This window comes from Chenopodium album, chromosome 16, assembly GCF_948465745.1.
Source record: "Chenopodium album chromosome 16, dcCheAlbu1.1, whole genome shotgun sequence".
Classification (NCBI taxonomy): Eukaryota; Viridiplantae; Streptophyta; class Magnoliopsida; order Caryophyllales; family Amaranthaceae; genus Chenopodium; species Chenopodium album.
In genome coordinates, this window is record NC_137849.1 from 9,515,739 (window position 1) to 9,529,258 (window position 13,520).

Here is a 13,520-nt window from a genome sequence, read left to right on the forward strand (position 1 = left end):
TAAATAAAAAAAAAAAAAAAAAAAAAACTACGAAGGAATGAAACATGGAAAAGTCACAACCCGAAAATCCTCCTCCAAAATGCTACAAAGTTAACCCGGAATAAAATTAAGAAGACTAATACGAGAGAGTCTTAGATGACTATGTACTAGTATGTAGTTGGCTAACCAATCTATCACTCTATTCCCTTCTCTATATATGTAAGACAGTGTCACTTCCTAGGGATCATCATTCATCATGCACAGCATTGGTTGATATCATGAGCAATATCACCATTTCCAACTTCTCCTCTTTGAAAAATATGCACACATGCTAAATTATCCAAATGAACAATTAGCTTTTTGATTTGTAAGCTTTGAGCCAACTCTACACCTCGAGTTAAAGCCATAATCTCATCCTGATAAGCAACACAATGACCAGAATTGGACGAAAAACTCGAAATAAAACTTCCTTTACAATCTCGAATAATGACGCCTCCACCTGCTTGCCCCGGGCACCCCTTATGTTGTCCCATCACAGTTAAGCACAAACCAGCCTACAAGGGGAGCAATCCAAGCTATATTAGCTTGCTTTCTAGTCTTAGGAATTTGAGATAAATTTTCAGTCTCTTGATCAAAACTACAAACAGTCTTCTAAATACGAACACAAAAAGGTCACAATGTCATAAGGTATTTCATCCCTTTTATTAAACATTTGGCAGTTTCTCCTCTGCCAAATCTTATTATGTTTTTTATTATTTGAATTCGAATAAGGTAGACGGTTTCAACTCTACATAGCAAGGCTCTTAAGTCCATGAGCAAACCCACATATGAATAAAAGTGTTGTCCCATATTAAAAGAGTGTAAAGATAAAGAAGAGTAGTGAGATGTGTATCCCATATTGAAGAAAAGAGAAAATTGTGTCCACTTTACAAGGCTAAGGGGCTACTCCCCTTATTCCATATAGTTGGTGGAACCTCGTTGGTCGTATACAGTGGGCACTCGTGACGAGTGTGGTCCGGGCTTGTTTATCAAAGGCTCTTACTTTAAATAAAGTGTACACAAGGTTTACTGATAGAGAATCAGCTTGATGTGCACATTAGCTAGCAACAACGGCAACATACATCTACCCTTGTTTTCCCTTACTAATTTGTATTAATTCGAATTTCATGATTAAGCATATGCTAAAAAGAACAAATAAGACACTCATTGATAAGCCTTAACAATGCATTCATATACATTTTAATATCATCAAATAGCTCAGATATGTATTTCTACCTTTAACTTGCTTTTCTTTACATTCTTACCTCTTTACAAAAAAGCAAAATTAGGTTTTGTTTGGCAGTTATTTTTCTAAGAGAATAAATATACATTTACAAGCCTGGCCAATCATTAAAAAACTATCAAACATATGATCATTACTAGAATAAGAAATAAAAAATATATGCACTTAAATTTGGAACAAATTATAGAATATTAGTAGAATTTGATGTTCTTCATAAATATGATACTGTTGATAGAGAGCTTCGTTGTCTTGATGAATTTTTTTTATCATCCACTGGCATAAGAACAGGTATTTGGCCATGATCAACAAAGTCAATCTTGTTTAATCGTAAACAACAAAGCATTTGCTCTGGTAGCTCCTCTGGTTTTTGTGCCTGGTCAAAAGAAATATTTGTTAATGAAGATTTGTTATAATACATGTAAATTAGCACTTGCATATCTTTAACACAAATTCTTATATGTGGCCATTCATTATAGGGGTTACTTCGTTAATTACTATAATAAGGGTTACTTCGTTATTGTTATAGGGGTTACTCGGCAAGTGTTTTAGAGGTTACTTAGTCAGTTTTATACTTTTATAGAAGTTACTTAGTCAGTTTGATATAAGTTACTTTGTTCTTTTATAAGTAATCACACACAAGACGGGTTGTATTTTTAAGCCCTATTATCATTTTTTTAAACTAAGCTACTTGTAGAATGACTTGGCTAAGAGGTTAAGTTTTTTTTTTTTTTAAAAAAAATAAAATAAAAGGTATACTCGTTATATGGAAGTACCTGAATGGTTAAACCAAGATCAATTATGCCATTTTTCAATCTATCTCGAAAAGCTTCAAGCCCTTTCCTTGATATGTAACTGAAGCGATGAACATCCAAGTCTATCTCAAAGTAATTCTTACCCTGAAAGATAATGGATCAATAGAACTGTTATTTTACAATGGTCTACAATAATTTAAAACTTTCGGTAACAAGAAACACAACATTTTTTATTATATGGACTCTTCTCTTAGCTATCGAACTTTTAGCATGATTGTGACATATGTTTTGACATGCGTATATTAAAAATGCGAGATACAAATTTTGGCAAATGTTGAATATAAAAACAGAATATCTCTTCACTTTCTTTATATGTTTTTCCGTGGCAGAGTAACATGATTTAATTTAAAATCTCATAAATAATATAAAAAATAAAAATAAAATTGTAGCTAGGTTAAGGCCTATCCTAATTTAAATCCGTCTTAGAAGATAATCATTTTACATACCTTGTAAAAATTGTGTTGGGGGCGTGAAAGAACAGGCTTTTCATTGTAAGATTGTACAAGCTTCTTTTCAGTAGAGCTCAAATTGAGATCTTCAGGATTAACCAAGCCTGCTATGATTTTGAGCCTTTCTCTATAAGGAACTAAAGTTTCTTTAGAAAACCCTTTTACTTTCTCCATTTCATCATCAACCATTCTCTATCATAAAACAAGTTCAGATATTCAATGACTCATACAACATGTAGTGTTAAATTTTCAATTCAATACTTTTATATATACGTTGATCCATGTATAGTTTAAAGAAAAGGAATATACATAACTTATTAAACCTACTAAGGGCCTGTTCTCTTCGGCTTAATTTCAGTTCAGCTCCAATCAGTTCAGTTCTATTCAATTCACTTCAACTCATGATTTCCTTCTCTCATAAACAATTCATTTCATCTCTATTCAGTTTAGTTCAGCTCAGCTCACTATAGTTCAGTTCAGTTCAGCTTAACTCAGTCAATCAGAACATGCCCTAAATCTATACATTTCCTTTTGCTCCCGTTAACTTTTATTTGTGTTTATAGAATACAATTACCACTCATCAAAAAATGGTAATGGACAATAATGATAACAAGTGAAAATTTTTTTACTGTTTGGGATGAGCTAGCATTAACGTGGGAGCAGACATGGTTTTTCTATTTTTGACGTGCCGACTATTTTGCCCTAGTCACGTACCGTGCACCACCCGCTTACAGTCTGTCGTAAGACGAGTCAGACTTTCTCCCTTGGCACTATTCCTTGCGCCCACGTAGCACAACCCTTTTGTGCTGCTCGAATATGTTTGCTAGCACAACCCCTTGGTGCTAACAAGTCCCCTTGGTTGAACTAAGCACTCTCCCTTAGTGCCTTAGTTCGAATTTACGACTAAGTGTCGTAGACAATTGATGAGCACACAAGCTATCACCCTTGCTAGTATGCCCAATCACTCACTTGGCACCCTCGTGCCATGGTGATAAACAAATTTAATTTGTACTCATTACCACCATTTATTATCATTACCTAACAAATTTTAAGTGAACTATATATAAAAGAAATGGCGGTGAACAATCACTTGTATGATTATGAGAAATTTATAGTTTTGTGAATCAAAATTTATTTGGTGGTTAATCATTATAAGTGATTTTTCTCTTTAAAGCCACAAGTAATAAAAATATTATTTGTACCTTGACACAATCTTGGAAGTGAGGGGAGACATTCTTCTCAAAGCTTTCAGATAGTTTGAAATACAAAACAAGGCTCATTCCTTCCCCATCACTATCACCGCCAAACATGGTTATTGGATAAGTTGGGACCTATTACAAAAAAACACAAGTGCATAAATGAAATTTAAAGTTATATTCAAATGGAAACAAGCTAGGCATATGCATACCCTATTAAAATGAGTTACCTTCATTTCAAGATGTTAATAGATATAGAAATGTGTCAATATTCACAAACTACACTTAAATCATGCTTTGTGATTTATATGTAAGAGAAAATGTATCTAGTTATGTGGGGCATTATTAATTAGTAGATTTAATTTGTCTTGATAGGTATTTACATATGAACAACCATTTATAGTTTTTACTGTTAGAGACATTAATGCTTACGGTTCTACATTCCATAGACAAATATGAAATGGTAAAGCATTATTTTTTTATTTTTTTATTTATTTATTTTTTTTGACAGGATGGTAAATCATTATATTAATGTGAAACAGAGGTAGTAAATTTACCTGAATATTTACAATGAGAATTGGAGGAACCTTTTCATCCATCCCGATAGAGGGAAGTTCAAGGTGTTGAGCAATGTGATTAACCTTTCTTTGACAAATAAACAAATCTACCCCAAATGGCTCATAAGGGCAAATATCTGGCGCAGGACACTTCTTCTTGTCTCTACATAATAGGAATAAAATTATTACCTTGTAACATTAATTAGCATTGTAAATTTTGATCGACTATCTTAAATTTGCATATTATGTTTGACATGCTTTGACTTACATGTTCAAATAAGTTAAGTTATGATAGTATAAGTTTACATGAGTTATGATGTAACATACTTATAAAAATAGGGAAACTTTAGCTATAAGCTCAGATAAGTTCTAAGGAAAAAAGTTTTCAAAAAATAAATCACATATAAGATAATTTTAGATTGATTGTGTCATTGTAATACCCTACTTTTTAGTAGTCGAAGAGATGAATGTATTAAACAATCATGAGATTGGTTTTAAAAATATCTAAGTGTTTAAAAAAATAATTTGTAATAATAAATGACAATGTAAACTTTATTACTATAATACGAAGTAACTAATATGGGATAGAAAGGTTACATACTTAAAGAATGTGTTGCCACGCAAATTGAATTTAGAAGGTGAAACTTCCTGCCAACGTCCTGATATTGATTTTTGTCTATCTAAAAATGGAATTAAACGCCCTGCTCTTGGACGATATAAATAGTGCTTCAATGCGCCTATATATAAATTTCAAATAGGTGATTAATAATACTAATAATGAACTCATCATATATATATATGGTCAAATGAGAAAGACCTTAAAATGAGAAGAGTGAGAAAGAATCTCATACGTTCAAATAAAAAGATCTAATAACTCTAATCACAAGTTTCATTAATAGCAAAACCGTAAATATTGTAAAAAAAATTCCATTTCTTTCTTTAATTCCCCGTGTTCCTCTTCCCCCCTTTTGGTCAATGTTCATCATTTTCCCCCCAATTTTCTCTTTCTCTCTCCTCCCTCTGCTTCATGTTCATCTATTTTTCCATTTCCATCTCTCTCCTCCCGTGTTTCTTTTCCTCTCTGATCATTAAGCTAAAGATGCATTATTCTGATAAGTTTGGTCTCCAATGAAAAAGTATGATTCTAGGCTTAAAAATCTTAACGTTGTGAATGGTATTCCCACAACATTCAACGCTACTATGAGTTCAAAGAATGTGATTCAACAAATTAAAAGAACTCATCTAGTTAAAAGAGCCCGAAAATACTTATTGAGTTTGCAAGTTGCTCATAACTGCAATTACTTTTTCATCTCTAAAAATTACAAAGCTTGAACTATATAAGTTTGAATGGAGAGAGCAGAGAAAGTTCATTATTGTGAAGAGATATTGAAAGTTAAATTTGTGCATATATTTTGAATCAAATGTGCATAATTTTTGTACTAAATATGCATAATTTTTTTTATAAAGGTGCATTTCGCGTAGGTGGAATGTGAATCGTGGGGTTTATTTGTACAATCAAGATTCCTTCTCATTATTCTCATTTTAAGATCCTTCTCATTGGATCCCAACCCTATATATATTATATTTCAGATCGATTGATATATGTTTATGTTTCACTATATATATTAAGAATGAGAATAGTTGTCCGTCCATTAAAAATTTAAGTTATGGATCCATTGAACCTAGGCATAATAAATCAATACAAACACTCAATTTGAATTACGAGCTATATATATTGCAACATGCATGATTACATGATAATAATCTAGTTAGATATAGGATGCACTGAAGTTGACACAACTCAACTCAATGTCTTATTATATAAGACGAGATGCCTCAAGATGACTCAATAAGCTAGATCAAGTTTAGACTTCGAGTAAAGATATAGAATTTAAAGCTTGACGAATAATAAAACCGAATTTGAGTTAAAAAAAAATAAAAATAAATCAAGTCCATAGAAAGTAGCAACACTTAAATCATGACGGACTCACTTGATTACCAACCCTAATATCTTATATGTATATATACACGACATAAATTTAAACACACAAAAAAAAAAATGACAAAAGTAAAATTAAGCATGTAACAAATACTTAAGGTCTTAAGGATGCATGGATATGAAATTAAAATACTTACTACTCTCAATATTTTCAGAAGATTTTCGTCTGAAGGAAATGCTAAATATTGATGATTTTTTCTGATGAGACGGACGTCCGGAATTTTGTATGTAGCTCATGTCATTGAAGCTTAATGAAGCAAGCAATTGTGGTAGACCAGCCTTCAATATTGCCCATTTGTCTGGAGTAGTCTTCTCTAAAGAATCACACTTCTCCTTTAGATAAGTGAAGTTTTCATTAGATTCATCTAATAGCTTCTTCTTAGTAGCACTAATAAATTGATCAGCTTTTCCTGAACACAAAAAAGTACATAAATTATTATATGTTTTCTCTACTTGTGCATAAGATGTATGTATGTGTAACAATCTATCACTAAATATAACTAAATAAAAACCACTTACATCATCTCTCTGTACCTAAGCTACACTTGTTTTCTCATAAAAATATTTTCCATCAATATTGTTTATGACATAAAAATCTTTTTTTTTTCTTTTCTATTTTTTGTCTTCCAATCAAATGTTGGAGAATAATTCTTTAAAATTAAAAAATTATGAGTGTTAACTATACAAGAAAAAATAATTAATAATTTTCTTTTCTCCTGGAGTATGTAAGTTGGAGGAAACCCTAGTTTATCTGTGATAAACAAAAAACGTTTATATCTAATTTTTTTTGTAAATAAATCAGCATAAAATCCAATTCAGTATGACATTCCTGTAAATAAATTAACGTCAATGTACCCACATTTAATAAAAAGTTGTTGATTTGTTTAAAAAATACCACTAAATAAAAGGTTTTTTTTTTGTCGCGAAGATAAACTTGTATTTTCTCACATAAGTTGTAAAATTTGTCGTACAACCAATTATATTATACAATATTTCATTGAAAAAAATTGATTTTTTAAAATTCTAAATCATATATTGCATGGGTACTTAGGGCCTGTTCACATTTACTGAACTGAGCTGAACTGAACTGAACTGAACTTAACTGAATTGATTGGAGCTGAACTGAAGATTGGAGCTAAACTGATTGGAGCTGAATTGAACTGAATTGAGCTGAAATGAATATTTTATGAGAGAGGAAAATTAGGAGATGAACTGAACTGATTGAAGCTGAACTCAACTGAACTGAACGGAATTGATTGGAGCTGAGCTGAACTGAACTGAACTGAACTGAAATTAAGTAAATGTGAACATGCCCTTAGTAAAAAAAAAATAAGTTTGATGTGCATTTTGTATGATTTACCTTCACTATCCATCTTGAAAAAACTTCCACAATAATCTTCAAGCATATTTTCATACTCTACCGAGTATGATGTGGAATGAGGAATTTGGCCTCCATTTGCATTATTATTACCTACAACTGCAGAATTATCTGGAAAAAAAATCGGATTGATCTGAATTCAATAAGATAACATTAGAAAATTGTTATACTTTTAATTAAGCTATAACAATTAAATTTAGGAGATGTAATTACCTCCATGAACACTAGTGAATTCATCTTCCGAGTCCGAGTCCGAGTCCGAGTCCGACTCCACTACACTAACTGAATCAAACCATGCTTCCTCCTTAGAGCTACCTACACGTGGTTTATTATAAACTAATAATGATTATCTATCTAATATGTTTGTGAAGTTGTGCATAGGAAGAACAAGTCGTGCCAGAGACAAGATACAAGGAACTCAAGCAATTCAATGACAAAGCATATACTATAAGGACCATGAGCAATATATGTTAAGCAATATAAGAAACAAAAACAATGATGAGCTATGATTGATAAGCTTGATGATGGCTATAAGGAACACATGAAGTTAATTGTGTAAATAATTGTTTATCTAAGCTAGCTTCATGAAGTAAGTATCCTAGCTTTGCATACATGACTTGTGTATGTTTGGGAAACTTAATGTATATATGCTTAGGAGTCTTTTAGTCTTGGCTTTCTAGGAGTTTCTGTCTTGTAATGTTAAGTGTTGTAAATTGTTTCGAGTTAAAACTTTAAGCTCTTTGTTGTAAAGCTCTACTTTAATTTAGTTTAATTAGTTTTAGTTTCTCTTTCTTGTTTTAAAGTTCCAATTCCAGCTAGTTTTAGACAGCTCTCGAGTTTCTAACATATTGGTTTTAGCTCTTTATTCATGTATATGTATTGAGAGTTAGTCATTGAGATTTTGCAATTAAAAAAGGCCAAGGTGTGAGTGTATTCTTGTACACTACTAAAAATTAAGGTTTTTGTGACCGCCACAAACGGTCGCAAAAATATCAAAAACGGTCGTAAAAAACTATTGCGACCGTCAACGGTCGCAAAGCGGTGGTTGCAATTTCGATGGTCGCAAAAAAAAAAATTGCGACCGGTTGACGGTCGTAAAAATATTGCGACCGTTTATTCTATTTTCAACGACAAGTACTAAGACGGTCGCAAATATGAAAAATTGTGACCGGTAGAGTAGCGGTCGCAAAAATCGATATTTGCGACGGCTAAAGGCGGTCGCTAATTAATTATAAAAAAAAAAGAACAGAAACAAATGCAACCCAGCCTGCATTCACACCGTACCCACGCACCACCACTGCCAACCTCCCAAAACCACCTCTACCCACGCACCACCACCGCCAATCTTAACCCAAACAACCTGAAACTAAACCAAAATACAAAATTTAAATTAAAATTAACAATAAAAACCCCACAAAATTACCCACCAAAAATAAACCACAAAATCAAACCAAAATCAAACCACAAAATCAAAATTAGCAAAACATACCTCAAACCTAAAATCAAAACGAAAATAAAACTGAAATTTAACAAAAATAAAACCCAAAAATTAACAAAAAATCAAAACGAACATAAATTAAAAAAAATTATCAAACATTCGACCATAATTATCAAACATTCGAACATGAAAATTCGAAAAAAAAAATCAAACCAAATTCGAAAAAAATCAAACAAGAAAAAAAATATATAAAAACGAAAACATACCACAAACCCCGAATGGACTTTGAATTTCACCTCGAATTTGGTTTATAAGGCCAAATTCGACCATGAAAAGTCTAGATCTAGCCTTTTCATGGTCGAATTTGACCCTAAAAACCATTAACTTGTTTAAGCATGAGCTTGTGACGGGGGAGATCGTGGCGGTGCAGTGGGCTCGTGCTTGTGATGGTGGTGGTAATGGAGGTGACGGTTGAAGGTTGGTGTCGGTGACAGAATTCGCAAAGCATTCTCATTTGCGTTAAGTAAAGTCAGAGAATAAATGAAGGAGAGAAGGAAAAATGGAGGAGATAAAGAAAAAATGGAGAAGAGGAAGATGATGGAGGGATGCGTAGAGAGGAGAGAGAAAGGAGAAAGAAAGAGAAGAGAGAGAAATGAAAAGGAAAGAAAACGGCTGAGTGAAATATTATTAGGGTTAGGGGTGAGTGAGATCCTTTTTTATACCACTTTTTTTTAAAAAAACAAAAAACTAATTACGACCGCCTCAAAAACGGTCGCAAATGTTCGCAAATTGCGACCGTCTATGACAGTCGCAATGGTCGCAATTTGCGACCGTTTTTGGCGGTCGCAATAGAATTGTTTTTATTTAGAATTATTTTTAACATGTATATTATTTTTTAAAAAAATTTTAAATACCTTTGCGACTGTTAAATAGCCTAAAAACGGTCGCAAATCTGCGACCGCCTTAAAAACGGTCGCAAATATTATATTTTGCGACCGTTTTTATGACGGTAGTAAAAAAACGGTCGCAATTTGACCGAATTTTAGTAGTGGTATATTGGGGTGTGAAAGTTTGTGAGGAATATCTTTATTGTAATTGAGATATTGCAAAGTGTAGCCTTCTAGAATGCGGCCAAGTGAGTAGTGCTACCAGAGTACCATTGGGGACTTGAATGTGGGATTCAAGTTGAGTGAGGAACAATTAGGTTACCATTGAGTTCCAGTTAGGATCTGGATTCGTAGCGAGTTTAGTGTAGGAACTTGTGTGAAAGGTCTGACTGTAATAGATAGGTTATAATTAGGGTTGTTTGGCCTACTATAGAGAAAAGGTTGGGACAATCCCTAGAGGGTCGAGTTTTTACCTCAAGAAATCTGTTTTATTTCTGCGAAAATTAGGCACTTAGTAACATATATACTACAATTCTCCCACCTCTTGTAGTATATCATCCAAATAACAAAGTCATTTATTTCTATGTATGTATGATATATCATTCTAATATCCTTGTTTACTTCTAAAGCAAGTACAAAAACCTAAAGTTCATTCACTGAAAGAATCGCACATACGGAGTATATAAGCTAAACGATATTGGTAAACTTTCATGATTCTATTTATCTAATTTTCACTTTATTAGAGCTAACAAGGAATGTGTATTACATTACATACGAACCATTGTTCCTTTATGGGGGCATGATATACATTGATAAACCATTAAAAGGATAGAATTAGTGTTTCTAGTTAGATTTAGGGTTCACTTAGCAAAACTAAAGTTTGCTTAATCTAATACATACATTGATATCTTTGTTTTGTTATTTAGCCTTTCATTTTTATATAAGTAATCTAAATATCTACTTGATTGATAGCGATTTTTAGCGAGTTAGGGGACAAACGTTTATAATTTAATTTGGTGAAAAATTTTACATCAATTTTAATGTTTTTTTTTTTTTTTTTTTTTTTTTTGGTGTTTTGAGAGCCACTCGGGCGGGTGATGAGAATCGATCCCAAAATTCCCTAAAATTGGGAGGAAAGCTTTAATCACTTGAGCTATCTCCCACTCTCAGATTGACTTAAGTAGATTAATTATATGATTTCCTAGTTTTAAGAAGAGTTAACTTGCCCATATGTGATATGTCAAAGAAGAAGAAAAAGAGTAGGGCATGATCTCAATTAAGTATGATTTTTTTTTCATCATTATATATTTATTGCCAATGAATGATAGTATTATGTTATTTGTTAAAGTTGGACATTCATCTTTAAATATTGATATAATCTACATCCTAGAAAAATTAATGTCTATAAGTTATATGATAATAGCTTCAATTTAGACAAACATTTGTACATAAGATAATTAAGAGGAAGGAATTCATGTTACCATTAGGGTTATTTTGATTACGATACAACTGCATTTGCCTGAGAAGGAATGATGAATTCAATACCTCCGATCTTCGTAAATCACTCGTTTCACCCTCCCCAACATTCGTATGAAGAAATTGGCTAACAGTTATGTCAGTTATGAAGCTTGTCCCATCACCTAATGACTTATTTTTATCTTCACCAACAAATTTTGAAATTCTTCGACGATGTTTGGTGGAATGATAACGGAATTTTCTTCGCGTCCTAACGGGTTTTGTATGTTTTGAGTAACAACCACCCATTCTGACCACTTATATCAATAATGAGTACAAATTAAATCTAAATCACCCTGGCCTTAAGCAAAACTATTTGTACATATGCACTAGGATTTATATCTGCACCAACAAAAAAAAAAAAAAAAGGCAATAAGAAAATTAGCTTAACTTAGATTTCTATTCCTTTTTGAACCAATTTTCAAGCAGCTACAAGAAGAAGAAGAAGAAGAAGAAGAAGAAGAAGAAGAAGAAAACCATATAATATAACGTGGTATGACTATAAAAATATGAATCCTTATGATTATTGCTCTTTCAAAAAAAAAACAAATGAAGAAGAAGAGGCTGAAGAGCAATAATCAAAAGGATTCATATCAAAATGATTTTATCTCTAAATTAACAAAACAATCAAAACTATTCAGTATAAATGGGGAGAAAATAAAATTAGTTGACCGTGCAACGTTGTGAAATGAATGTAAAGGTTTTGTGAAAATTGAATGTAAAAATATTGCTCTTGTTTACACAACATTTTTTATATACATCCGTGTTTATGATAGAGGTAGGTGCGCCCAAAGATTGTTGTATGAACCAATCTCAAGACAACAAGCATTCATATAATAAATCTCAAAATGTGATTTATTTATATATAATTCATTTTGTTTTAAAAAGTTGTTAGGTTATTATGAGAATTTAGTTATGCATGTTGAACAAAACAGTACAAAACAATGAAAGGAACAAAGGTAATTGATCTTCCACCAATTTATCTTTACAAAAATTATATACAAGGTATTTATTAAAATGTATGAATGATAAATAACACAAATTAACGTGTAAACAAATATGGTATAAATTATATAAACTTGAACAATTTATCATGTGTAGTATCATACCTTCAACCTACATTGAAAACCATTTTTCCATCATATTTTAAAAAGCATGAAAACATTACTAATGAGAGCATGTCAAATTGATTTATTAAGCACCCACAATTTAATACTCCCTAATGATATAATTAAAATAAGATATAATAAACCATATTTAGATTTTAAAATTTGAAAAACAATGGCACAATCAATATTCAAAAATGAAGAAAAATATATAATTTATACCATAAACAAAATAAACATTCAAAATTCTTCTGAAAAATTCAATATCAAAAAGTTATGATACCTCAAAAAGTGAAAATGATAACAAAAATCATGGGATGATGAAGATGAAATGTTGGTTTTCCCCTTATCCTTGTCAAAATTACATACCAAAGAGAAATAATGTAACAGAGAAATAATATGGGACTTAATAGCTAGATGTAAGATAAATTTTGAAAAGGGTGCCTAAGAAATTTTTGCAACTGAAATTTTGCCCCTTTTATCTCAAAAAAGATATTTATTTGATGTTACAGCCTCAAAAGGGAGTTTATCCATTCCAAGTTTTACGTTGTTGCACACTTTTAAATTTGGTGTCTTAATTAACTACAACTAGCTAGCATGGAGCCACCACATGCACAAGAGGAGAGAGAAAGAGAAGATTGGATTTCAAAGCAATGTAATTGTTGCTTCTTAGGTCCCTCTATTTCAATAACATTATTAACATACCCCTCCGTTCCTAAATAAATAATACTACCTTCGATTTTTTTTATGTGCAATTTTGGAGTATTATTGTGAGATATAAAAAATTCCAAAGTTGCATAAAAAAAATCGAAGGTAGTATATTGTATTTTAGTTTGTCTTTCACTATTCATATACTAACTTTGACTATTGTTTTTATTAGCTATATATATATATATATATATATATATATATATATATATAT

The 13,520-nt window shown here is 31.6% G+C and overlaps 1 protein-coding gene across 1 annotated transcript; it reads right to left on the reverse strand.

Annotated features, from left to right (window-relative positions):
* Positions 1-233: 233 nt before the first annotated feature.
* LOC145583867 (uncharacterized) lies at positions 234-11,813 on the reverse strand. The gene is made up of 12 exons (XM_081640826.1): positions 11,523-11,813; positions 8,958-9,018; positions 7,866-7,967; positions 7,635-7,763; positions 6,412-6,684; positions 4,877-5,012; positions 4,276-4,438; positions 3,725-3,853; positions 2,520-2,714; positions 2,035-2,157; positions 1,488-1,634; positions 234-533 (listed from the first exon to the last, which is right to left on the reverse strand). The coding sequence occupies exons 1-12, from the start codon at positions 11,739-11,741 to the stop codon at positions 234-236; spliced, it is 1,977 nt and encodes a 658-aa protein (XP_081496952.1). The 5' UTR covers positions 11,742-11,813.
* Positions 11,814-13,520: the final 1,707 nt, after the last annotated feature.